This window comes from Pyricularia pennisetigena, chromosome 5 (genome assembly GCF_004337985.1).
Source record: "Pyricularia pennisetigena strain Br36 chromosome 5, whole genome shotgun sequence".
NCBI classification, from domain to species: Eukaryota; Fungi; Ascomycota; class Sordariomycetes; order Magnaporthales; family Pyriculariaceae; genus Pyricularia; species Pyricularia pennisetigena.
Window position 1 is genome coordinate 3,626,392 of NC_043743.1, and position 24,446 is coordinate 3,650,837.

The following is a 24,446-nucleotide window of genomic DNA, read 5'->3' on the forward strand; positions in this document are numbered from 1 at the left end:
GTCCGTACATCCTGTAGCATCAAAAAGGACATGGCCATTTTTTTGAACTGGCCAGGAAAGGAAAGTCGGTCCGAGGAGTGGTGATATTTTCGTAGGTAGTATTCACCAGGTAGACCTGTCCGTTGATCGTCACTTAAACGTCAACTTGATCAGACAGACTCTGCCAGAGGTTGGGGGCGGTCGACTCAAAAGGGAGAGGCAACATCGGGGGGTTCATTGGTGGATCTGACCGGGATACCGATGACGCTTACATTGGACGGTCCAGCTCTTTCTCACCCACGGGTATCTCTCCGTGATGGATCAACAACCCATGAAAACCACGTTCCGACTTGATTTGCCGTTCCTTAATCGAGTGAATTACACGTGGGCTTTGGTTGGTTATGTGCACAAGTTGTGGCACGAACCAGCCTTTGTCTACGGATGTGAAGCTCCGGAGCGCTTTCCCGCGTCCTTGGCGTACACTTTAGCACATTTCTTGTTCCTGGATTTTCAAATTCACTGTAACCAAATCTTCTTGCTTTCAACGGTTGGGCGGTGGACCATTTATTCGAGCCAATGTTAACACGACAATGGATTAAAATGCATTAAAACGTCCACACTAGACCTACACTAGAACTACTTATAGCGAGTGTATGGAGATGCATCGATTTTGCCACATGCCATTGGGGTTCGTCTGAATAATACTTTTGTCATCTAAAAAAAAAAAAAAAAAACCAGGTCCTCGAAATAGTTTTCCTCCTCTAATGCAAGATCTGACCCGCCGCAACTTTATTAATCCAACTGCCGCTTTCCCAGACTGGCCAGGTACGGGTCCCTCGAGGCTCTTTTTGGATGATCGTTGGAGTCGGGTGCTACTCTACTGTCAATCAAAGTCGTCACTACTGCGTCGTCCGTCCAAGTCGATGACAAGTACACGCAGAGTCCACAGAATTCTCCGCACAACCATGTTCAATACGGCAAATTGTAGATCCACAAAAGAAATCTAGGGGTGCAATGAGAAGCCTTCAGCTGCCATTACGGACCAGATCTTGCTTGGCTAGCTCACACGAGCACGACGAGGTTGGTTTAGAAAAAGAAATCAGCTTCGATCTATGCACTCGAGATACACGGTTGCACAAAGATCAAGCAGAGTTACTACCACCGAGAAGCATTATTCGATTGCCATAAATGTGTGGCGTTGGTCCAGATCGATCAATTCCTTAATATTCCTTTTCGTATTACGCTGCAATATCCGTGCCGACTAACCGATCACAGACGCGTCTCGATCTGGAATCGGTCGTTTATTTTCGGCTGCCATCAGTACAAGCTTTGCATCATTTATTTAATTCCAGTCAACATGCCAAGAGTACATATCATGTACCCTGTCAGTCGACATCTAATGTCCTCCTGGTCTTGGCTCAGATGAGCTCCATCTTGATACCACGCTTGCCGGTCCTCTCATCCTTCTCATCCGTGATTCTGACCTTGACCTTTTGGAACAATTCTACCGTTATCTCGCGGCTCCCAGAGGTCCGCAGCACGTAATTGTCAGCGTCAAACTCAGCCTCGGGTTCGGGCTCCGCAAGGTCCCGTAGCCTGATTAGTCCCTCGACGCCGAACCGCGGCACGTAGACTACGAAACCGTTGCTGAAGATCTTCATGATGAAGCCCTCCTCTTCGGCCACCTTGCCCTTGAGTGACTGTCCCACATAGTAGGCTACGCTGGCACGCCCGGCGAGCTGGGCGTTGCGGTGCCTGACGTTGATGTTGCGGCAAACAGCCTCCAACCTGCCCCGGCTACGTACGCTCGGGTGGACTGCCTCGTAACCAATTGCGGCCGCCAGCTGTCTGTGCGCTACAAGGTCTGCATATCGGCGAATCGGGGACGTAAAGTGCGTGTAGATCTCGGATGCGAGACCGTAGTGGCGGAACTCGGGATAGGCTTGGGTTCCGGAGCAAAAGTACTCGGCCGACATCATGCAGCGAGTCGCCATGATGCGAACCAAGGTGTTGAAGAATGGTTCTTTGGGATCCACACACGTGTCCAGACTGTCGGCAAGTGCGCGAGACGAGTCGACCCGCAGCTCGAAACCCTTCTTGACCTTGAGCTGGTTTGCAAGTTCGTCAAAATTGGTCTTGGGCGGCGCGCCGTGTCTTCGCAGAATAGCCGTTTGTGGAGAGGCTTCGTAGATCTTTCGCGCGACGCTAATGTTGGCAAGCAACATGAACTCCTCGACCAGTGACATGGTCTCGAGGTGGACCTTGGTCTTGATGTCGATAGGGTCAGAAGTTTCAGATTCCATTTGAACCTTGACTTCTGGCGAGGACAAGCTGAGGGCGCCAGCATCCATACGCTTCTGCTTGAGCTTCTTGGAAAGAGCAAGCAGAGTACGTATGCCTGTAGTGAGCTCGTCCTGCTGCGATGCATCATCCACCCTGATCTGTGCCGCCTCGTAGCTGAATGCCTCCCGTGACTTGATGACCGACTTTGTGAAGCGCGCACTGACAATGTCAGCGTCGGGCGTCAGCTCCCAGAGTACCGAGAAAGCAAAGCGCTCAACATAAGGCTTTAGAGAGCACAAGTCTGTACCAAGAAGCATGGGCAACATGTCGATCCGCTTGTCCACCAAATAGACTGTTGTGCCGCGAATGCTGGCCTCGGTGTCCATGGCGTTACTTGGCTTGACGAAATGTGACACATCAGCAATGTGGACGCCGACCTCAAAGTTGCCGTTAGGTAATGGCCTGGCATGCAGAGCGTCGTCGATATCCTGACAGCCAATGGGGTCGATACTGCAGATTAAGAGTCCTCGCAAATCCTCGCGGTCCCTCCAGCCTGGGTCGTCTGTGCTTGCTGGGACCTTCCAATCGTGGCCTTCCTTAGGCAGACAGTCTAGCACGGTCTTGGGGAACGGCCTGTACTGGACATCGTACTCGAGCAGCAAGGCCTCCGTCTCTGCAGCTTTTGTCTCTAGCTCTCCCAAAGACCGGACAAAGTGACCGACTGGGTGCCGAGAGTCCCTGTCCCAAGCATCAATCGTTACGAGAATTCGCTTCCCGAGTAGTTCGCCAACCTGTCTTGTGCGAAGCCTGATTTTGGGGATCTTCTTGTCCATCGGAATCAAGAAAACCACCTCCTGCTTCCTTCCTTGAGTAGCAGATTTGCTGACGGAGCTCTGGTCGATGTGACCAACGTACTGCCTCCAATTGCGCTTTATAACGCCGACTACCTTGGCCGTCGGCTGTGCTTGTGCTTCGGCTCCCTTGGCTTGCATGCGCTTTACTTCCTCCTGCAGAGCCTTGCGCTCCTTCTCGGTTACAACATTCCCGCTGCCTTCTTGTTCTTCGCCGTCGGCATTCTCGTTCCTGGTGACAGTATCTTCCTCTACGATTCTGGTCGATGGAACCTTCCATTGGTCTTGGGGCAGTACCTCCACCACCACGGAATCGCCGTCGATAGCGCGGTTGATGTTCTCACGTCCGAGGATGAGAAGAGCTTTTTCAAAGGCCGGGACTCGTATCGTGCCCTCGAGATAGTTGTATGGTGAGACGTTGAAAATTCCTTGATGCAGTAGACCACTCTTGATACCTGTCATCATCTTGGACATGGTAAAGTATTCCGGATATATGTGTCCTGAGGGCTTCCCTGACGCGATCTCGTCGTCCTGCGACTCGGGTACCAGGTCCAACAGCCTTTCGGCATCCTTGAGCCCTGATACATACTGCGACAGAGAACATGCTGGTATGCCTTCCTCTTTGGCCTTGCGCAAGTTTGCCCTATCGTTGCTAAGCATCACGACGGCCGGGAGATTCTGGGCCTTTTTCTTAAACTTGGCTGAACCCCCAGCCAGATGCTCACTGTACCACTGGGCGGCGCGGCGAACAGCTCGATCATTTCGATCGTTGATAGACTCATCCTGGCCACGAACGACATGCGTCTCGAGCCGAAACTCGTTGAAGAAGACGTAGAAACGCTTCTCGTCGCTCTTGGTCAAGCCGATGAGACGGTTGTACAGCGGCAGTGACCGGTTTCGAACCTCCTCCAGAACGATCTGCAATACTATAACATCACAAAACGAATCACTCTGCTCGAAAAGATCCATAGCGGTGAGGAAGGCGTTGGTGTCCGGCACCAGGTAGTGGCCCTGTGGAAAGTCTTTGGTGCCAGCCGGCCTCTCGGAAAGGACAAAGCTGATCATGTTGCCCGCCGCGTCCGTCGGTGCGTTCTTGGGGCATTGGGTGCAGAGCTTGGACGAGCATGGAATGTCCTGCCTCAGATACACCTCTCGCACAATCTTTTGCACCTTGCCACTCCTGGTCGACCGAACATAGACCTTGTTGGAGATGCTCGAGGCCATAGGGTCAGTGCCCATGGACCTCTTGAGGCTCGCCATGGCTTGTTGCTGACTTCCTGGACAGGCAGGTAGAATTCTTCTCTGACTCTGACCTTGTGACTTTGAATGTCCCGCGTGAAGAGTCGCCAATCGGCCAAGAGAAGACGTTCCTTGCGATCTTCAATTCGTGATGATGTTTTTAATGTGGGTCAAGTCACCAGCAAACAAAAACTGGCGGCGGGCGAAAAATCAGGTGGGGTCAGTGATTGAATTCTGCCTTATCGCCTTATCGCGACGCTTGCAAACGCGCTTGCTTACCTACTCCACGTACCGCGCTCTGAGGTGGTTTTTGAGTATTGTTATTTATTACTATTGGCAATGCATTACAATGGTCTTGATTATTGAGATCAGATTTGAAAACCTTTTTGAAATGTTGTGGAAGCTCATGTACTAGCTTTTCTCTTACCAAGTCTCTTAACCAGAAAAAAGTTCCATGGATTGTGGTGAACATCTACGTTCCTGTGGACTTGAGCGGCCAGATGATGATACATGCATTCCATACCTACTCTGCATCAAGTTTCAAAAACCTACCGTGAACGCCTCTAACACTAGACTGAGAGCGACATCCCTGCCATGAATATAAGCTCATTTCAACAAGCGAGGTAGGAACAGACACTTTCGCCAGATTTTGTCGTCCATGCAAGAAGCATTCGAGAAATATTCTCTCAAAACGTCAGATGAGCGCATTGCACAGCAAGTCAAGTCAGATGATCCGCTAGCGACTTCAGCCGTCCCATTCTACCATAATTACCTGTGAAAACTCTTCGGCACTAACGCTGCAAAGCGATAAAGCTTACCTCCATCATAAAAGCCTGGTCCTGTTTGTTTATCAAACACATCAACAAGTTCCGCCCTAATCAAAATCAAGACATATTTGCTGTTCAAAAGAAGCAGATGAAAATGACAAAAGGCCACAAAATCAACGATTATCCAGATAAGATAAGTTGCCGTCTGGGGAAACACCTCTTTTCTCCCTTTCCNNTTCTTTTCGCCTCGTCGATCTACTTAATTTCGAGTCGCAAAGTACTTGATATGGATGGGTGAAGTGATGGTGGCGTACGTCTGTAGATAGCCGCCTGGTTTTTGTTGGTTCTGACATGCACCCCTCTCATCCTCTTGCCACGATGCGGTCTTCGTTGGTCGACGTACATGCGCTTGTTCATCCCAACTATATTTTGTTCCTCGTGCATTGCATAATATCTGCCTGGTCAAGAAAAAAAAAACACAAACCAACAAGTATTCAGCTCATGCACTAATGCAGTGCCACAAACAGCCTTGTGGCCTATATAGTCGCTCTATGACGGCATTTCTTTTCGTGACGGGTGGAGACGGTGGTCATGACGGTGGTGGTGACACTCGGGTTGTAAGCTGTTGGACGGCATTAATCACCCCTAAAAAAAGAATAGTCGTCACGCTTGTGTCACAAGGGTATAGTTTTATCAACGCGTCGCAGAGATATGCAGTATTCCAGGCACCGCAATGTGGAACAAGATACGTATATATGGTGCTCTGATGGGAAGCTCATGATCTATTTCCACACATCACTGAAGGAATGCCTCGCTGAAAACTCACAAGGGCCCCTTGGGTCAATCATCAAAAACTGGATGTAGGACAACAGATATGTGATGATCTCGATGCAGAACGATCTATCCGGCCGGCATTGTTGACCAGCCCTCCGCTCGAAGCTCAATCCTGGATCCATGCAAATTCTCGGAAAGTGGTGGGGTTGCAGTCGCCTTCTTTCTTTCTGCTCTTCAAATCAAGCGCCCGAAAGCAAGTTCATCCGTTGACAGGCGGCTCTAAACAACTATAGTGTGTGATGAATCATTGGGCCTCTACTGTTTGCTGTGTAGGATGCAAGAGCGGCTAGCAGGGGGGGTCTCGACACCCTTCCTTCGCTTTGGTTTACCGGCCAGCCTGGCCCAGCGGGAGGGGAGGGGGGCAGAAGTTTGGGGGTGCTTCCCAGTGGATGATGTCGCACTGCAAGATCTCGGAGTGGAGAAGAAAGCAATGACGAGGATAGGAAAGAGGGTTGCGCTTGGACAAGAGGCGATCCATGGCGACCATATGCTTCGTTATCATTATGGGAAATGATGCTACTCTGCACGCAAACTTACTGGTGGACATTTCCAAAGTAACATTATACCAAGAACAATTCCCCGTGTTACTCTGCGACATGTATGCTCCGGGCTGTGTTTGTACAGTAATATCACAGGCGACATTTGTTTCTTGCTAAATTCCAAGGCCCGACCGAGACCGGGATGCGCCGCTCCTCGAAAGTGGCCTGGTTGCAAAGTGGTGGGGCGGGCGTCTTGCCTATTTTTCCCCGCAAAATGAGCTCTTTTGAAAAACGTTAATGGGCGATCAATTTGACAGGGAACTTTTTTGTTCCAAATCCACCCCAGACCACAAGAAGTGGCGCCTGGACCTCTCGCTTTTACTTTGCCTACAGCTCCTTCCTACACGATGGGTTATGCCGTCCTTCCGCCGTCGGCAGGCAGACGATACACTTTGGCCCAGAAGGGTCAGCGTTGCGAGCTATCCGTATCCTCTTTACCCTGTCGGTTGTCAGCGGTCTAGAATCGTGGAATGATGTCAGTGTTCAATACTCGTGGGATTCTTCTGTTAATAATGGTAAATCCAGCTGTCGATCCCAAGATGTCAGGCTGCCTTTGTAAGTCGCTTACTGAGGTGAACACATTATCTTACTCCTCTTGACGGTACTTGCCCCTTGTTAAACGAAATACTGCCTGCCACAGCCTCAAACTTGTCTTTCGTATTATGCTGGACCTAGTAAAACTAAGACCCCATAAATACGTCAGACAGCTTAATTTTTATGCATCGGAGGATATAGAAAATTTGAAAATTATTACATGTAATGAATCAAGGCAAACATAAAAAAAGTAACTATTTCCCTTCTATGTGCCTCATATCTTGTCACTTAAAAGCCCTTCGCTATGAGATGCAAGAGAAAAATAATGATTTTATGAACACCTCATTTGACTAACAACCGAAACAAAGTTCGCCTTCATTTCCCCGTACGCGTTTTACGCGTCGACCCAAGCCAAAGAACGCTGACGGCGCAATAGTCAGCCCGTCTCGTCACGTCCTAAGTGGACCAGAAGTACCGCTCAAGTACCTACCAAGTCTATCTGTATATCACATCAGGAGAGAAAAAAAACAAAAAAAAAAAACTCCACTCTCGTTTACCTTGCAAGGCGTCTGCAACGTCGGTTGGCCGCCCGTGTGATAGGCCCTCTCTTCATGCATGGTCCATTTTTGCAGATAATGGTCTGTGATTTGATTGCAGAAGAGCGGGCTCCCAAATCGCAAGCCATGATTTGCAGCATGGTGCTGCGTGTCAGCTGCACCCCAGCACATGCTCATCACGGCCAATAAGCGCCTGTCGCGCTGGGAAAAACCCCTGTTAGATTCTTCAGTTGCGCTCACTCGGGACCCACTTGGCTCCCCTCTTCCTTCCTACCCCTGCCCCTGTCCTTGTCCATTGCGCAACCTCTCTCTTCTTGGCTCACTTCTCTCTCCTCCTCCCCCCAGTTCTCTTCATGCCTCCTCTATTGTAGCATTGTAGTCAAGGTATGCACAACACCCAGTTCGGTCCATTTTTATTTATTTATTTATTCTTGCCCAAAACTGCCACTGTCGGCAACACTCATCTCAGAACGTTCCGCCACATTCCGGGTCTTCTGCAATGGAGATAATCGCCTCCGATGCTGACTAGTATCACATGGGATTACAACACATGCAAGCGCAAATAGAAGAGGTATTAGACGGCTCCTAGAGCAGGACACAACACATCTCACAGCATTTGGCAGCCTTGCCCTTACTGTGCCACAAACACATAAAGACAACTCCAATTATTCATCTCATGATGTGTAATCAATGAAAGCTGTGCTTACGGATGGATCTTCTTCGCGGCTCGGCTGTCATCCGCAAAGCCCGTCCCTATCCCGTTCTCTTGCCTCCCTGTTAGTGGAGCACTAGTGTACTGTAGTGAGATGTGTTTCTCCATCAACCTTGCAATATGTGTTTTTTTACCATCTCGAGGCAACGGTGCCAATGGGGCGAAATACTGCCCCTTGATTTCCAACAAAGCCGAGTCAGGTGAAAGACAATAGCCCATAAGAAATCAAGGAAAAACCCTTGCGGTCATGGTATACCGTACACCCATCTTAGAGCTGAGCCCTTTGGAGCAGCCACAGTCAATGACGGCGCAATCAGGACAGAAGGAAAGAGAAAGAAAGGCAAGCCGCTCCAAGCCAATCTTCATCTCTACTCTCGCAAACCACCCCGGAAAACCCGGGCAACCTTCTTCATCAGGCAAGCGCCGACCGAGGCCAGGGTCATTTCAGCTGTGGCGCAGAGTTGCTCGTCTTGGAGAAGATGGCTGGACAAGCCAATCAGCGCACAAGAATCTTTTTTTTTCTTTTTGTTGAACCGGGTCGGGGCGCGATTCGGGGTGTGTCGACCTCTTGCAAAACCCGAAAAGGTGACTGTATCCGGCAGCTTTATTTCTTTAATGATGTAAAAGCTCCAATGCAAAGGACCGACCACGGGTTCTCAAGCATAGCTTGCCTATTGTTATGGAATATCGACCAAACAAAAAAGGTGGGTATGACAGGGTGGATCCGATATTTCTTTTACTTTTATTTTATTCCTTTTATTGATACTCTTGTTGCGGTTGTTCGAGATGTTGTTATCAACGGCCCGACCAATGAGATACGGTTACTGGCAAGAAGCCACCATAAGCCAAATCACAAGCCGCTGCGTTGGAGTCTGCACAATTCTCTGGATTATGGCCGTGTTATATCTGGACACCAGGCCCTGGAACATTCGGGAGAATCACCTAGACCCATGGTGTGTATACTTGGGGCTGAGCCCTCTGGTAGATACAAGCCTCCTGGAGTGAATCTTTTGTGCCACACACCACAGAAGTCCAGCTATCAAAAGCACAAGTCACAACTGGAGACGACCTGCCGCCGAAATCCCCGGCATTTCTTTTCACGTTTTTGTCCCCTGTCATGGAGAATCTGACAAAACCACTATAAAAGGAGTAAGCACTCGAACAAAAATGCAAGGACATATAGGAATCTTGGGCCCACATAAGCTCAAAACAGCCGGGTTAGGAAACAGTATATCGAGCAGGAAGGATGAAATAACTTATGCCAACCCCCCAGGATGCTTGACCTGGACCCGAGTGGTCCCAAAATTGCGAATGAAAGTACACAATCCGTTCCTTCGTCTGCCTAGATGCGATTGTTGTTTGGTTCAGTGTAACCCAAGGAATCTGCAGCTAGGGGGGGAAAGCTGACTTATAGGTTGGGCGCCGTTCGAAACGAGAATACTGTACCAGCCAAAGAGGGGGCTTTTGCTGATGTTTCAAAACCAGTGAATAACAAGCTCGACAAAACATTATGTTCCTCTTGAGTGGTCTCACAGACTATCTAGAAGCAGGTACGCTGACGGAGAAATTCGAATTCGCAAACAAACTCAACCTATCGTTTTTCTTTGGGGTATCAATGGAATACAACAGACATGACTGGAAAAAAAAAAGGGAAAAAAAAGAAAAGAAACAAGTAACGACACCCAGGGAGGATCAGTCTCAGTCCCTGATTAAGCTCCATATCGTGGCCCGACAGTCGGGAAATGGGGGGATGCACACGAGAGGGTCCATGGTGGTGGTAGTAGTAATGGCCCATGATGGGTGGGCGGTGCGGTGCACCTGGCCCCCCCCCAAAGCAACAGCACCACACTCAACTCTTCCAAAGGGGTTCTTGGGAAAGGGAGGGACGAACTGGCCGATCGCTTCCCGTCCGTGACATACCCGCCTCCCCTGCAAACCTACTCAAAAATCTCCAAGGGGAGGGAGGTCCTGTGGGGATCCTCTAGGTACCTGGTGGACTCTGGCGTCCCGGACTGGGAGGGAAGCAAAGCGGATGTAGCCACTTGGGGGACATGCCTTCTTTTTCCTGTGTGGATTCCCATGCCGGTTAAATTAGCATGTACAGTAGATTCGAGTGTGGACTGGGGGTGGAGGAGGGGCGGGCGGGCTGTACCAGAACCCTCAAGCCCCAAAAGCCTCAAAGTCGCTTAAAAAGAAAAGATATAGACACGAGATACTACGACCCGCCTTCAAGCAGAAGAAGAAAAAATAACTGCCATCAATTCAGGATATGCAAAGATATGTAAGATAGTATGCGTAAGGGACCTATGGGCACCAGTGGAATAAATGAGACAAGTGCTCACGTGTAAGACAAGTTATGGGGCAAGACGAGTGCATTATGGCGTAAACCTCTAGGGGCTTTGCTGTTGGTCCTGTTGGTCCTTTATTCTGGAGCGTATCTTTCGGGAATTCTGGAGACCCCGGGCATCATCTTTCTTTTCCTGGCCAAACGCAAACCCCGACGCGACACGGGGGGTTAGTTCTGTAGCAATTCGGCTGAACAAAGGCTGAGGGTAAATGTGAGAAGCCAAGATTTTCGAGGGTTTCTCGGCGCTCGGTTTCGGCTAGAAAACCCTGCGAGCTGATGGTTTCTTTTCTTTTTTTTCTTTTTTTTTACGAATAGGAAAGGGGCTTTGCGGGTGATTTTCTATGAGTCGACCCTGACCAGTCACGTTCGTGATATGCTCGAGTAGGTGGTAGTCTAGTCGTGTAAGCCGCTCTTGCTGTAGTTACAGAAGGCCTTGGTATTACCCTGCCAGGCTTAGCGTCCCTGAGCTGCAGTTAGTGTTGCGAAATACAAAAAGAGAAAATTAGATAAATGGGTAAAAGGATGAACAAAAGAGGCATTTAATTCCTTCTGCAGGGGTTTTGTGCAAGCAAGGACGAGGGCCTTCGGACTTGAGGTACCCACTCGGGCGCCCGAGTACTAGACAAACCTGGAACCGTGACATTGATGGCAAGGCAGGCGGGCGGGGTATCACAAACAGGTAATCAATCCATCAAATAAATGCATGAAGTAAACGTATGCAAGTAGCCGAGCTAGGTACAGGACAGTACACAATGGCAAGGGAAGTAAGTATTTTGTCCCCTGTTTTTCCTTTTGCCTTTGTTTGTTTTCTGTCTTGTTCCCTCCGATGCAAAGAATTACTTTACTTTGAGAAACGAGATCCCGAATGGCATGTGCAATTGTGGGAAAAAAAATTGATAAGAGAGTTTACTGCGACAAATCAGGCAGTCTCGTAGCTTGCAGCGGTAGGTGCCGAAACAACCGGCCCTATTAGCAAACCAGATCACTCCGTTTGCTTGATTATTTGATTGATGCGGGAGTCTGTTTGATCCTGGTGTGAGTGGAGATGAAGTTGCATTCATCTGTTCATTCCTTCTGGCCTTCCCGCGAGGTTTTGGCCCGCCACAAGCTGCGGCAGCTCCTCTGGTCTTCGATGGCTTCTGCATCTGTTCCGCTACAGAGTACATCCCAATCATGACTGCCAGCAATGACTGCATACCATACCTGGTTACGGTGATCCCAACCAACAGACGAGACGTGAGCTCCATGCGCACCCTTTTCAGACTAGATTACCTAGCTAGTCGGCTTCTCGAATCAACATCTCAAAATTGAAATGTACCTTTTTTTCTCGCAAGCAACAACCCTGGTCTCTAGCTTCTTGTTCGTACAGCTAGTCTTGGCGCCGTAATAGCAGCAACGGACCTCCTTCATCTGAAGGCGAGCATGATGAATAACTGCGCTTCGCAACTCTGAGGACAACGCGGGGTCTTTCTACGGACATCAAATGAGTTTTGAACGGACTCCTGAGCTACGTATCACATAGGGTCATGATCGAAAGCTAGCCATGTTTCCGATCCGACTACAGCACTATTGGAGATAGCGTTGAGAGCCAGCTGTCGTCTCAATATGTACGTGCGGCTTTAGGTTGAGCATGTGAGCTCTGACTTTTCGTCAAGATCAAGGGTCGTCCCCGGCGCTTGTTTCTCTAGCGCCAGGTTAGGGACTGGTGCCTTTTTTGCCGAATACTAGTGATGAGCAATATGGTTTTTTCTTCTTTTTTTTTACCAACCGCTTAACGCGTGTTCTCCCCAGCCACTCATAGTGATAGCAGTAGCAATCTGCCAGTATAAAAACTCAGTGTTTAAAAAAAACAACGATCCAAGAAAGAACGTCATTGTAGCCTAGAACTAGTGCCCTTAAAGGATACTTTAGGTATCTGGCAACATTGAGCCAGAATGACATACGTAACACTCGTTGTATGATGCGGGAATATGCAAGGGAATAGTAAATTCTATACTGAATCCTATTTTATATTTATGTATCTTTCCAGTTTGGTTAACTGTGGATCGAGAATCACTGAAATCCCATGCCAAAGGTGAGTTCCCTCGCATAATTTCCCATATCCTGTATAGTCATCATCCCAATGCAAGCTCAATTGGAATCTACGAGAAAGAGCATTGTTTTCCTATTACGAACCTCCAAAATCATGATAGCGGTTGGCTGCAAACAAACTCGGCGCTTTAGGCATGCCCCTGCAACCCAGCTGAACTACGATTGGCATCGGGATGAGGAGTAATCGATAGTTCACGAGGGATAGAATTATACTACATTATTTAGGTGCCTTACTCACTGGTACGATACCGTATCAAAAATCCTTACTCGTGTCCGCAACACACTCATTCGGCAGGTAGTTTGTAGCCTCGCAATATGGTTGCTTGATGCCAATCACAGGTTGGATGTGTACCTTACTTTAGGAGTACGTAGACCAGACAAGGAGGTTCCTATCCCGGACTACCCAACAGGCTCTCCTCGTGGCAGCCTCTGCTTACCATGTTCCTTCCATGACCCGAGGAGCCATGGTTTTGATTGGTAAATTTTTTGTGAAATTGTTTTTTTTTTTTTTATCTTTATTTTATTTTTACTTTTATTTTTCCCTTTCATGTCATCATTTTTATTTCCGCCCATATCCTTACCGGTTCCTATTTGGGCAAGCAAATCACACACCCCGTCATGTTCAGAATTGCACATCACCCACCCTACCTCCATCCCCTTCATCCCACCCACACCATATCACCCCTCAAAGCGGCAGCACACGGAGGACAAGACTAGACCTCCTCGCCCTTATTTCCCGTCGTTCAGTCCGTTCTTTTCTCTCAACCTAACTCCACCGTTTGCTTGGGCCATCGTCCATCCTTCAATCCACCCATCCATCCTCCTCCAGGCCCCTTGTACGCACCCATCCACACTGTCGAGCAGCAGGTCCGACCGTGAGCCAAAGAATATCAACGCATGGGGGGGTTTGCGGCTACAACTTACTCAAGCAGCCTTTGAACGATAGTTTTGATCGATGCGCATCACCAAAAGCCACGACCCCAAGAGCAACAAAAGAAACCTTCAAAGGCCTAGCATCAAGGTGTCTTGACTACCTACATTTACCTGTTTACTCTTACCCATCGGCTTTTTCTGTCTGCTCTTTTTGCATACCGGCTCTGTCTATACGCGGAGAAACAAACATTCCCTCCATCGCAGACGTCCGAATAGAAAAGAAAGGGCCCCAGAACGCACAGACAAAGACCACACGGGCTCGGGTACCCGCTTGCCGCAGCACCAACGAAAAAAGAAAGAATAAAAAAAAAGATTAGCGGGGGTGGCAGCTCAAATTATCTAGGTACCTCCTGGGTACATCCCAGGACGAACAACCCAAAAGCACCTGTGACAGGGATCCGCAGGGCCCAAAACCACACACCCCGGGGTCCCCCGCGCCGTAAGTGAGTGACGGCGGCGGCGACGCACGCGCTCTTGCCTGGTGTAGGCTGGAAAGAACGAAGAATACCAAACCTAAAGAGAGCAGAAGCGAACAGTCAACGAGTTGAATTTTCTGGGCATCCAGGTTCATGTGGATGAACGGTTTAGCCCGTTTGTCGTTCGCAAAAAAAAAGGGGACCAGCTTCGACTTTCACCTCCCTTCTTAGCCAGTTTCTTTCTTTCTTTGCTTGAATTTATTTACGCCCTTCGACTCGACTCGACTTTGTTCGCCGCGCGCCCTTGTGTTGCTGGCTACCATCCAACTCAAACTCCCTGACATGGTAAAGAACGGTTAGACACAGCATAACTTACCTGGCCTCACCTACCACCAGTCAGGTACCTCCTGTCCCGACTGCCGTTACGAGGACCTAGTTGGCTTCAGTCGTCAGCATACACAAATCGACAGCCACTTGGGATTATTTTTGGCCTACCAGCGTGGTCCTGATCAACAAGTCAACACAATACGTCTTGCTTTACAAGCGGCCCTCGCGAGCGCATGCACGAATATATCAAAGTCTCTGTGCGGTCGCATGCATGGCTAAATATAACGATTTATACATCGCAGCCACATCAACATAAGCCGGCTCGCCAACCGTCAAGGAAATAAAACGTCTGTTTTTCCTGGTGTCGCTTGCTTCTTGGTATAAGCTAGCCTAGCACCCACCCGAAAGCCAGGACAAGACAGCAGCAAGCAGCCACCACCACACACTCCATCCCATCAGATCCAACCCTCGGCCCGACCTTAAACTTGCCGCAACGCACGCACACCTGCAATCACTTGCGCCAACTTCTCCGCTCCCACGCATCCGTCCGATTCGCACCCATCACATCACACACAACTCAGCAGCGATTCGCGCACACACCCCATACATCGCATCGCATCGCATCGCGCGTCCAACGAAGGAAAGTTGGTCTGTCTATCTGTCTGTACTTCCACGCAAAAACCACATTTTTGCTGGATCGACTTTGACGTTTTGCCACCACCTCCACAATTATCTTCATTCGCACCTGAATCAGTCCAAACCAGATTGCATCGCAGCACGTCGCCTCGCCAAACTGTGCAAAACGTGGTCGGCCGTCAATCGTCGCCGTCCCCATGTACCCTGCACAGCCCAACGGTGCTGAAGGTGCGACAATCAATCCCGCTGCTCTCAGCTCTTCCGGTAAGTCCGAACAACTGCTTCATCTTTTTTTGTTCAAACCTTGTCGCGTCATGATTCTCGATGAATTCTTTCTGCGCATTTCGGATATTGCCATTTTCTGGTTCATTTGCGCCCACGTGCATTCTTCCTTTCATTTTCCGCGCTTGACGCGGTGACTCGCTCAACTGTTCGCACCAATACGTCACAATAGCACCTTGGGGGCGCGCGTGCGGCCTGTGCACTTTTTGAATGTTTAGGTACCCATGACTCTGTATCTAATGCGGGCGACACACGCATTTGCTCTTAATTTGCACCATGATGCTCGAGAGGGATGCGACAAGACGACAAACACAAAAAAAGTTGTCGCGAACGGAGATTGGTGGCTCGCAGTGGTCGAGCTAGCGTTTTCGCGTCTTGCATCGCGACACTGAGAAATCGCCGCTGACACTCTCTTGTCATGATGTACAGATTTGAACCGGGGCATGAAGAGAAGTCGCTCTCCGGAATATCCCATTCAGACCGGGACAGTTGCGGATGACGGTACGTCGCAGAATCCCCAGTTTTGTACACCTTGACACCACTCCTCATCGGCTTGTGTACTTCGGCATCTTGCGTTACGTGTCGCGCCGTGCGACGTAGACCCTGCCTCTGCGAGATCCTGACTGTTGCTGACGGTGCGCCGGACTATGGGAACGCAGAAAAGCCAAGGAAGCGCGGGAGACCTATGAAGAACAGACCCAGCGGGAGCCTTGACGACTCCCAACACGGCCTCGCACCGATGCAGACGCCTGTACCACTTCCCCAAGCAATGCCGCCCCAAACCCCTCAGTCTCAGACGATGCCTCTGCCCCTCCAGAGCCCCCAGCAGTTTGCCCCGCCGGCTGCCACGCCGTCGCATGCTTCACCTCCGCCACCACCCAAACCGACACCAAAGTCTACACTGAAGGCTCTGCCAACAGTGCGCGACCACACGACGGACCAGCTCGTCCCCGGCGGCGATGAATACATACCACGCGAAACGGACGAGGCAGGGGAGAAGAAGGTCATGCCAAATGGTCAGCTAACCGGCGGTCGTGAATACAAATGTAGAACATTCCTGGTCCCGGATCGAGGAGACAAGCTTTTCATGCTTGCCACTGAATGTGCGCGAGTGTTGGGTTACCGAGACTCGTATCTCCTCTTTAACAAGAACAGGTCTCTGTACAAGATTATCGCGAGCCAAGTGGAGAAGGACGACTTGGTCAACCAGGATGTCCTGCCGTTTTCGTACCGCTCCAGGCAGATTGCCATCGTCACGGCTCGCAGCATGTTCCGGCAGTTTGGTAGCCGCGTCATCATGAACGGACGGAGAGTGCGCGACGATTACTGGGAGGGCAAAGCCAGGAAGCAAGGTTTCACAGAGGCCGATCTGGCAGGCGAGAAGAGGCCAGGCGGAGGAAAAGTCAGGGAGGCTCAAGAAGCCGCCCAGGCAGCCCAGAATGCAGCACTAATGGGGCCGCCGCAGGGAGAAATCGTCTACAGTAACACAGGCCACTATGGCGGCGCGCCCCAGGCTCCTCTCATTCAGCCAGGTATGATTGGAGCCCCCGCCGGGTCCTCGACCAGAATGCCTGTGATAACACTAGGACCAGAATACACGGATACCCGGAGCCGCGATTATTCCTCCAACGTACTCAAGGCCCCGCGCCAGGAAATCACTGGCCCTCCTTACCAGGACAGGATCCAGCCGTCGCCCATTCCAGAGCTCCACGCTCAGGCTCACCACGCTGCCGACTTCAATCGAGGCATCAACCAGCAGCGCGAAATGCGAACCAACTACATGCAAGATGTGTACCGCAGGCCTCACGAGCAGCCGCCCTCCTTGACCAACGTCATGAGCCAATCCGTAGGGAGCTCTGATGCTTCTCTGCCCCCAACGAGCAGGGCATCTCATCAAAGCAATGCTACATCGGGACTACAGCAGCCACACCAGACCGCATCCACGCAGTCAAACCAAGGGAGTCTTGCTAGCCAAAGCCCACAGCTTATGATGACGGCGGCGCCTTACTCCCAACCTCTGACCTCTCAGTCTCAGATACAGCCGCGTCTAGGTATGAACATGCTACAACTTCTTCCCACCTTTTACTCTCCAGATATGACTTCCTGGAAATTTTGATACTTGGCAGTCTGGACTCGATTAGGGAGCTTTTACTAACAAAGTTTTGCCGGTCAAAAAAAAAAAGGCTCCTCGGGCGGCTTGCAGTCTGGTGGTCAGACTTACAACTACCAACAGTCGAACAGCAGCTGGCCACAGACGCCACAAACCCCCCAGTATAGCTACAGTCACCCCGGCCAGACGCAACAGTCGCCTCATCAACAACAATCCCAGCAGCAGACATCATCTTCGCAGCAGCAACTACGACAGCAACCATCAAATCAACAGAACAGCACCATGCCTTATTCGGGCATGCCAGGGATGGCTCAAGGCTACACAACTGGGACTATGAACCACGGACTGCCGTACGATCAGACTCCTCGGCAGTATATGCACCAGACACCTTCTGCAGCCCCAGCAGTCACGCAGTCTTGGTCTAGCCAGCCTCAGGCAAGCTGGCAAGGATGGGCTGGACAGCCGCAGTGATCAGTACTGACTTGTCAACGCTCACTATTCGGATACCCCTATCGACCACCGCAGGCGTGCTTCAACGCAAACGAGACTGCACGCTATGCGGGATGTTTACGAATAATCCATTTAGCTCGTGAGCTTGACCGATGGAAACTATTCAGCGAAACGAAACACGCAATTTATTTATTGATCCTCGCACCTAACGGCAAGTCTTCGCTGTGACTTCAATCGTGGCAAGACTACCATAATCATCATCTTTCTGTACTCCCTCGATTGGCTACACCCAGCGTATTCCCTTTCTACTATTTCTCTGGTCAGGATTCTTACTTTTTCTTGGAAATTTAATGCATGGATCCTTTTTTTTTTTTTTTTTTTCAAACGGGATGCCCTGCTCATTTGGTTCAGCTGTTTGGCGCACAGCTTGGGTAACAGGGCATCGCGTGCCAGGACCTCTATTCATTGGGAAGGCTGATCTGATACATTGCCTATGAAGTGGAAATTTCAGGGTTCAGTGTTTTTCTCTTGTGGTTTCACTATCACGGCTTTTTGGTCGACTTGTTTCTACAGTGGTCTAGGTTTCAGTACAGGACCAGCTCTTGTTTTCTCTTTTTGCGAATGTTTGCTTTTCCCCCCAGCAATTGTGTATTGCCCTCGAGCACTCGCTGTCTTTGACTTTTAAATTATGTGCTTTGCTTACTTGTGTGATATCGGGCATCATTCGGAGGAGTTCTTAGCTCTTGGACACCCCTTTTCCTTGTTTCTTTTTTTTTTTTTTGTGTATCGTTTTTATACAACTGTTGGTCGTTTCAGATACCTGTGTCGTGGCATGTTTTGTGCTTGTTGTGGTGAGGTGGGATAGTTAACTTGTTTGATATTTTCTCGGTCTGGCCACAGGAAGGTATACCGGTTGCATACAGGTTTTTTGGTCTTGAGCTCGATTTTCTACTTTTTTTGCGCGCGATTTAATTGCTTAGCGGACCTTGGAGTCTGGTTGGATATAGGATGGAACTTGGTACTGGTTGGCAACTATCATCTGGACCGATTCCGCAGTTTGTTTTTGCCGTTCGAGTATTATGTTTTTATCTTGTATCTGCTTGAATATCACAGAATTATATTTTTCTTGCGCTGTTGGAAGTTCCAGTCGCGAATGAGTCCACATGTCCGATACATTACTCTCTCTCTCTCTGTCTCTTGCTTTTGCTTTTGCCATATATTGAGCAATTGACATACACGCATGGTGGAGATGGCGCCAGGTGCTCGTGGTTCTCTCTTTTTGCCGGCGGCTGCGTTATCAACTACGGTCCAGCCTGTGATGACATTGAATGATATTCCAGTTCTGAGATTCCAGATGCGATGGGCGTGATTGATTAGAGACTCACACTTGTCGTATTTGAAAATCTCAGTTATATAGAGCATGGGCGAAAGTTTTTTTTTTTGTCATTTCCAAGCGATGAGACCTTCTCCCTATATGCTAAAGCTTGGTGAATCATATTCCCCGAACGCCAACAAGGCCCAAAGAACAAACGCCAAGCCCAAGAACCACCGATGTATTTTTGGATTTCCCTGCGATACAGCGTGTAAATAATACATTAGAAGGATGAAGAAGAGAGAGAGGAAAAAAAAGGGGGCCATCGTCCCCCGTCCAGGCCCGGGCCTCGTCACAGCCTCGCCGCCGCGGCGACCAACAAACCGAGCGCAAAACCCGCAGCCGCAACAGCGGCCACGGCAGTGGCCGTGAGCGAAGCGCTGACGTCGCGCTCGATCCAGCGCCTGCCGAGACGCAGACGGCCGATGCGCATGTGGTACAGCTCCGTGGAGACGGTGGCGCCCTCGACCAAGCGGCCCGGAGGTCGTGGGAGCTCGATGGAGGACGGTGGTCGGGGTGTTTCTTCTTGTTCGACTCTTTTTGATAATAGACGTTGTTTTTTGGGTTGTTGGTTTTTAGTCGTCACTGTTTTTTTTTTTCGGACGTGGAGAGAAAACCACCCCTTTTCTTCAGTGGCTTGCTCGCTGCGAGGAGAAAAGAGGCTGGAGATGAGGAGATGGGGCGGGGGGGCATCGTCAAGGGAGGGAAAGAAAAGGATTGGGGGATCGGTCGAAGAAGGGGAAGAAAAAGAGTCACGAAAAGAGATAGAGGGAAAGAAGAAAAAAAATCTTACAGCAGACACAATGTCACGTTTCCATCAATGCGCGCCTTGAGCTCCAGCTCGAGGTCCAGGTTCAGGCCCAGCTGGAGCTTGGGGACCTTTCTCCTCTCCGTCGGGCGCGGTATCTCCTCTGTCGCGTTGCTCGCGCTGCTACGGTAGGTGCTGTGTGCGCCGTTTCTGTTTGAACTCCTGTTTTGCTGGTACCTGTTCTGCTGATGTTGTTGTTGTTGTTGGTATTGTGCTTCTTCTTGTTGCTGCTGAAGCGGCGTCGCCGTCGTCGTCGTCATGAGAGCCCCCTTGTTCCGGTTCCGCCGCCTCCTGCTCCGCCTGCTGCTGCCGCCGCCGCCGCCACCCGCGCAGCTCTGCGAGCTGTCGCCGACGCTCGAGGCCGCGCTGCTGCCCGACGTCGACATCTCCTCGATCCTGCGCCTAAGCTCGGCGATGATCTCGTCCTTTGTCTGGTCCTCTGGCGTGGCGAAGCCCGCCAGGTTGGGCGGGAAGAGGTGGTTCCCGTTCATGTTGTATCTGGGCATCGTGTTTTTTAATGGACACAGTTCGCGCCTCGTTCTTGTTCCTCTAGACGAATCCTTCGCTGGTGGGTTGCCTGGTTGCACCTTGGTGCGTTGACTCGTGTTGAAAGTTTTGGCTGCGTGTTCTTGATAATCCCACTCTCTAGACTAAAATCAGCCAAGCCTCCACCAGCCGATAGTCGAGAGGATGGCTTTTTTTCTTTGTCTGGCGAATATGAGAGAGCGAAAGAAGATGGCGGAGCAGTAAACTACAAGGTAAAAAAAAAAAAAAAAAAAAAAAAAAAAGAAGGGCTGCAAAAGCTAGAGAGTGACAACAAGCCGACGAAACAAACCAGAGTCACCGTAACGTGTTGGAGTTAAACAGGGGCAGGGCCAGGAGCCCGGTTCCCCTTTTATACGACCCTCCTTCTATATAACCGTGGTACGATACAAGCCAGGCCTACCCCCGGGCGGATCGGATCATCAAAGAGTTTGAAAATAAAAGAAGGGGAAACCACAAGGCTTTTTTTTCCGGTGTCTCCACCTCCACACATCCTAGCAGTTTACTGTACCACTATGATGGTCTGGCTCCGGTTTCCCAAGGGCCGACTAGAGCTGCAAAGGCGAAAGAGAGTGAGCAATGAACCATAGTACAGAGCAGCTTGCTAATTAGTGAGTACCTCAAGGGCAGTCACGTGCCATGGTTCCCGCCGTCTTTTTATTTTTTTCTTCGAACCAAGGGTCAGTTGCTGCAGGGGTTATGTTTCAAAAGAGCTCAACCTCGTACGATGCGTGAAACTGTCTGTCAAGGCGGAACCAATAAAGTGTGGGGTGATCGACCCATTCTACCGACAAGTCGCCTTCAATATCGACTGGCTCTTTTTTTTATTCTTCTTCTTTTTCTGACTCTCTCTCGGCGGCAGGACTGCTAAGAGAAGAGTTACTAAACAGGCGGTGATGCCAAGTTGATATGAGTGACATATTTCTCCTCAAAAACTTCGACATAAACAAGTACGTCTTGCCTGGGAGCAACACTTTCACACACATAATCCTAGCTGCAAACTTACTCGGTTTCAAGAGACGTGGTTATGTCTATAGTGGTTCTTGACAAAACTGTTAAAAATGTACTGCCTCTAAACAAACCTCTCCAATCTTCGATCTTCAGTTTTTTTTTTTTTTTTTTTTTTTTTTTTTTTCCTTTTTTTCCCCCTTGGTCTGGATCTCACCCTTGTTGGTGATATTACACCATAAAAATACCAGGGTAGGTCATCCTGGTCCTAATCACCCATAGATACACTCAAGCATGGCATATGCCTGCAGAGTGTTTCTCGCTTTTCTTCCTCAGCTCTTCAAGACACGGTTAAAGATGCACTCCCGTCCAGGACCACTTTTGTATATAAGTGGTTCTCATCTCAAGTCGTCTGGTGCGCATGTGATGCGGGTGATGATGGTCGCATGTCGCATGGCCTCAATATCTTGCATCTCTTGTCAACATCTAGCTGAGCCACTGATGAGGCTGGGGCTGCTGGATACGGCGCCGAAGGTGGTCCAAAGCGCCCAATCGACTGGTCCGGCCTCTGAACCCATGCTCATTCCAGCGATGCAGGAATGGGAGACTGTACTCCATGCAAGACCCCACAAGCAGGCTAAGACCTTCGTGGGCTCCTTTCTGAACAATCATACAATCAAGTATGGAAATTCAGCATCGACAGCGTCGGGGATGATCGGTCTGATTTTAGGTTGTGGTTTTTCTGCTTTGTTTCTTTTTTTTTTTTTTTATCCTCCAGTCGGTATCATCAGCTACTGAGCAGATCCCTGACACTCATCCCCCTTACCACCGCCGGTTTTTGAGATCCCGGAGATGAGGCCGTGCTGGCTGTGGTACTGCCACGACGATCGCTGTTGAGCATCAGTAACACGGCCGCACTGGCCTCCTGTTCATCCCTCAAGGGCCCCAGCGCCGGGCTGGTCAGCGTCGAACCCGGTCTCGATGTGGAGTAGTAACCGCTCGTCGGATATGGCTGTGGTCCAAGTGCTGGGGATGGGGTTGCCGACGGGACCGACGCAAAGCTGTAATGCCGTCCACAGTGCCCGTGACGCCCTGCCGTTATCAGCGCGGCGGCGGCTACTGTCGAGACTGACGAGTATGTGCTGTCCTGCCGCTGTGAGTCCTGTGCCATTAGCGCAGGAGAGATTGATGCCGAGTGTATTGACCTGTCGTTATGATGCCGATAGTGTTGTGCGTGTGATTGTTGTCCGGTCAAGGTCGGCGATAGGACCGCCTGTGAATCGCCTGCCATTTCAACATCTGGTGAGCTGTATGTCGAACCCGCAACTGTCGGAACAGTCTCGTAAGGAGTGCGTGCTCCCGTCGGCGTGTGATGATGCTCATCCTCCTCGTCCATTTCATAGTCATCATATGATAGAGCTGCCGTTGGAGGTGGTGCAAGCTCCATAGGGGTAGACTGATCTTCCCTCTGGGACTGGAGCTTAGAGACGCAGTCTTCGAGATAGCGGATATAATCGATAGATGCCTTGAAATATGGATACATTTGTTACTTATTAGAGTCTTTTGAAAGAAGTGAGGTGCCTTGAGATGCAACACACTTACTTGCAGGATTGCCAGCTTGTGCATCTCACCAGTGCATGCTGGAATCATATTCTTCAACGTGGCAAACTCCTCATTCATCTTGGATCGTCGCCTCCGCTCTATAAGACTATGTGCAGTCTTTCTCGCTATCTTTCGACCCGCAGCGCTGGTTGCCGAAGGTGTCTTCTTCTTGGTCGCCACCGGGGAGCCGGTATCCCCTGGCGCTGATGCTGGCGCTGCCGATATTGCCTTATCATTAGAGTCGGCTGCCGATTTTGAAGTGCCGGGTTTAGCCTTGGATGCCGGCTCCGGTCGGTCGTTGTCCTCAGTCTTCGATCCTCCTGTCGACTTTGGCTTCATCTGAATTATCTTGCGTGACCTGGTTGGTGGTGGTGGGAGTGCAAAAGTATCCTTCTTGCCGCCAGAGCCCACAGCCGTAGCAGCGGTCTGGGCCTGGACAACTGAGGACCTGCGCCTGGACTTGACGGTCTCGCTGGCTTGCAGAGGGTAGAGAGTTTTCTTAGGGCTCTGTTTCGGACTTGAAAGAGACTCGGGTGAAGGCACGGCTGGAGAGGATGCGGCATTGGTCTGGAAGGCACCCGCCATCGCCCCGGGCTTGCCACTGCTGATGGCTGGAGGTGGAAGCTCAAATGCCATCTGCAGCGAAGCTAGCTGCTTAACTCCATCTTGGCCTTTGAGGTCCGTTGAAGATGCCGGGGTCAAAGGGTGCGCTGCTCGAGGCATTGTTGCGGCGGATCGTGTTGATATTACCTTTTCCTTTGTCAAGTTACGAGGGTCTCTCGATAGCGTCTTTGCAGTCGTAAGCCGTAGATCAAGATCAAGGCAACTGATTAAAGCAACTGCTCTATAGTAAGGCAGCAGCTTCAAGTAAAAGCGCTGTATGTGCTTGTGTTTTGCCCGACACTCTGTCGCCTCACGGTTTATTGATTGGTATCTGGTCTTATGCTGGGGAATGGAACCAAAATTCAGGCTTCATCAAAGATGGTGGACGAAAATGGAATGTACCGGCTCTCGTGGTCAAGTGACGCAAACATACGCCTCAAATCCGAAGAAGAAGAAGAAAAGTTGAAGAAGAAAAAGGAGTTGACACTGGAGCTGCGAGAGCAGGACAGTGGGTAGATAGATAGTGAATGGGTGGTGGTTGAGTTGACCCTGGTTCATCGATCAAGGTTGGGTAGCTAGTAACTAATGTACCTAGTTAGGCTGTAGGGAAACGAGCACGTGCTACAGGATCGAGCTGTAGTTGCCCCTGTCGCGTGTCAAAAACCAAGGGCCGGATTTTCTGT

General features: G+C 50.2%; 5 protein-coding genes across 5 annotated transcripts; 1 reads left to right on the plus strand and 4 right to left on the minus strand.

Annotated features, from left to right (window-relative positions):
* Positions 1-1,397: 1,397 nt before the first annotated feature.
* Positions 1,398-4,373, minus strand: PpBr36_08954 (uncharacterized protein; the record flags this gene model as incomplete). Its single annotated transcript, XM_029896079.1, has 1 exon — positions 1,398-4,373. The coding sequence occupies one exon, from the start codon at positions 4,371-4,373 to the stop codon at positions 1,398-1,400; it is 2,976 nt and encodes a 991-aa protein (XP_029747770.1).
* Positions 4,374-7,082: 2,709 nt separating this feature from the next.
* PpBr36_08955 (uncharacterized protein) lies at positions 7,083-7,760 on the minus strand (the record flags this gene model as incomplete). The annotated part of the gene is made up of 2 exons (XM_029896080.1): positions 7,083-7,163; positions 7,584-7,760. Coding segments are annotated over 2 exons (258 nt in total), but the record flags the coding sequence as incomplete, so codon positions are not given.
* Positions 7,761-15,242: 7,482 nt separating this feature from the next.
* On the plus strand, positions 15,243-17,908 carry PpBr36_08956 (uncharacterized protein; the record flags this gene model as incomplete). The annotated part of the gene is made up of 4 exons (XM_029896081.1): positions 15,243-15,309; positions 15,757-15,828; positions 15,987-17,378; positions 17,511-17,908. 4 exons carry the CDS (start codon positions 15,243-15,245, stop codon positions 17,906-17,908), a joined length of 1,929 nt encoding a protein of 642 aa, XP_029747772.1.
* A 1,643-nt stretch (positions 17,909-19,551) lies between these two features.
* On the minus strand, positions 19,552-20,573 carry PpBr36_08957 (uncharacterized protein; the record flags this gene model as incomplete). The annotated part of the gene is made up of 2 exons (XM_029896082.1): positions 19,552-19,795; positions 20,053-20,573. 2 exons carry the CDS (start codon positions 20,571-20,573, stop codon positions 19,552-19,554), a joined length of 765 nt encoding a protein of 254 aa, XP_029747593.1.
* Positions 20,574-22,345: 1,772 nt separating this feature from the next.
* Positions 22,346-23,883, minus strand: PpBr36_08958 (uncharacterized protein; the record flags this gene model as incomplete). The annotated part of the gene is made up of 2 exons (XM_029896083.1): positions 22,346-23,083; positions 23,161-23,883. The coding sequence occupies 2 exons, from the start codon at positions 23,881-23,883 to the stop codon at positions 22,346-22,348; spliced, it is 1,461 nt and encodes a 486-aa protein (XP_029747773.1).
* Between the last annotated feature and the right edge of the window lie 563 nt (positions 23,884-24,446).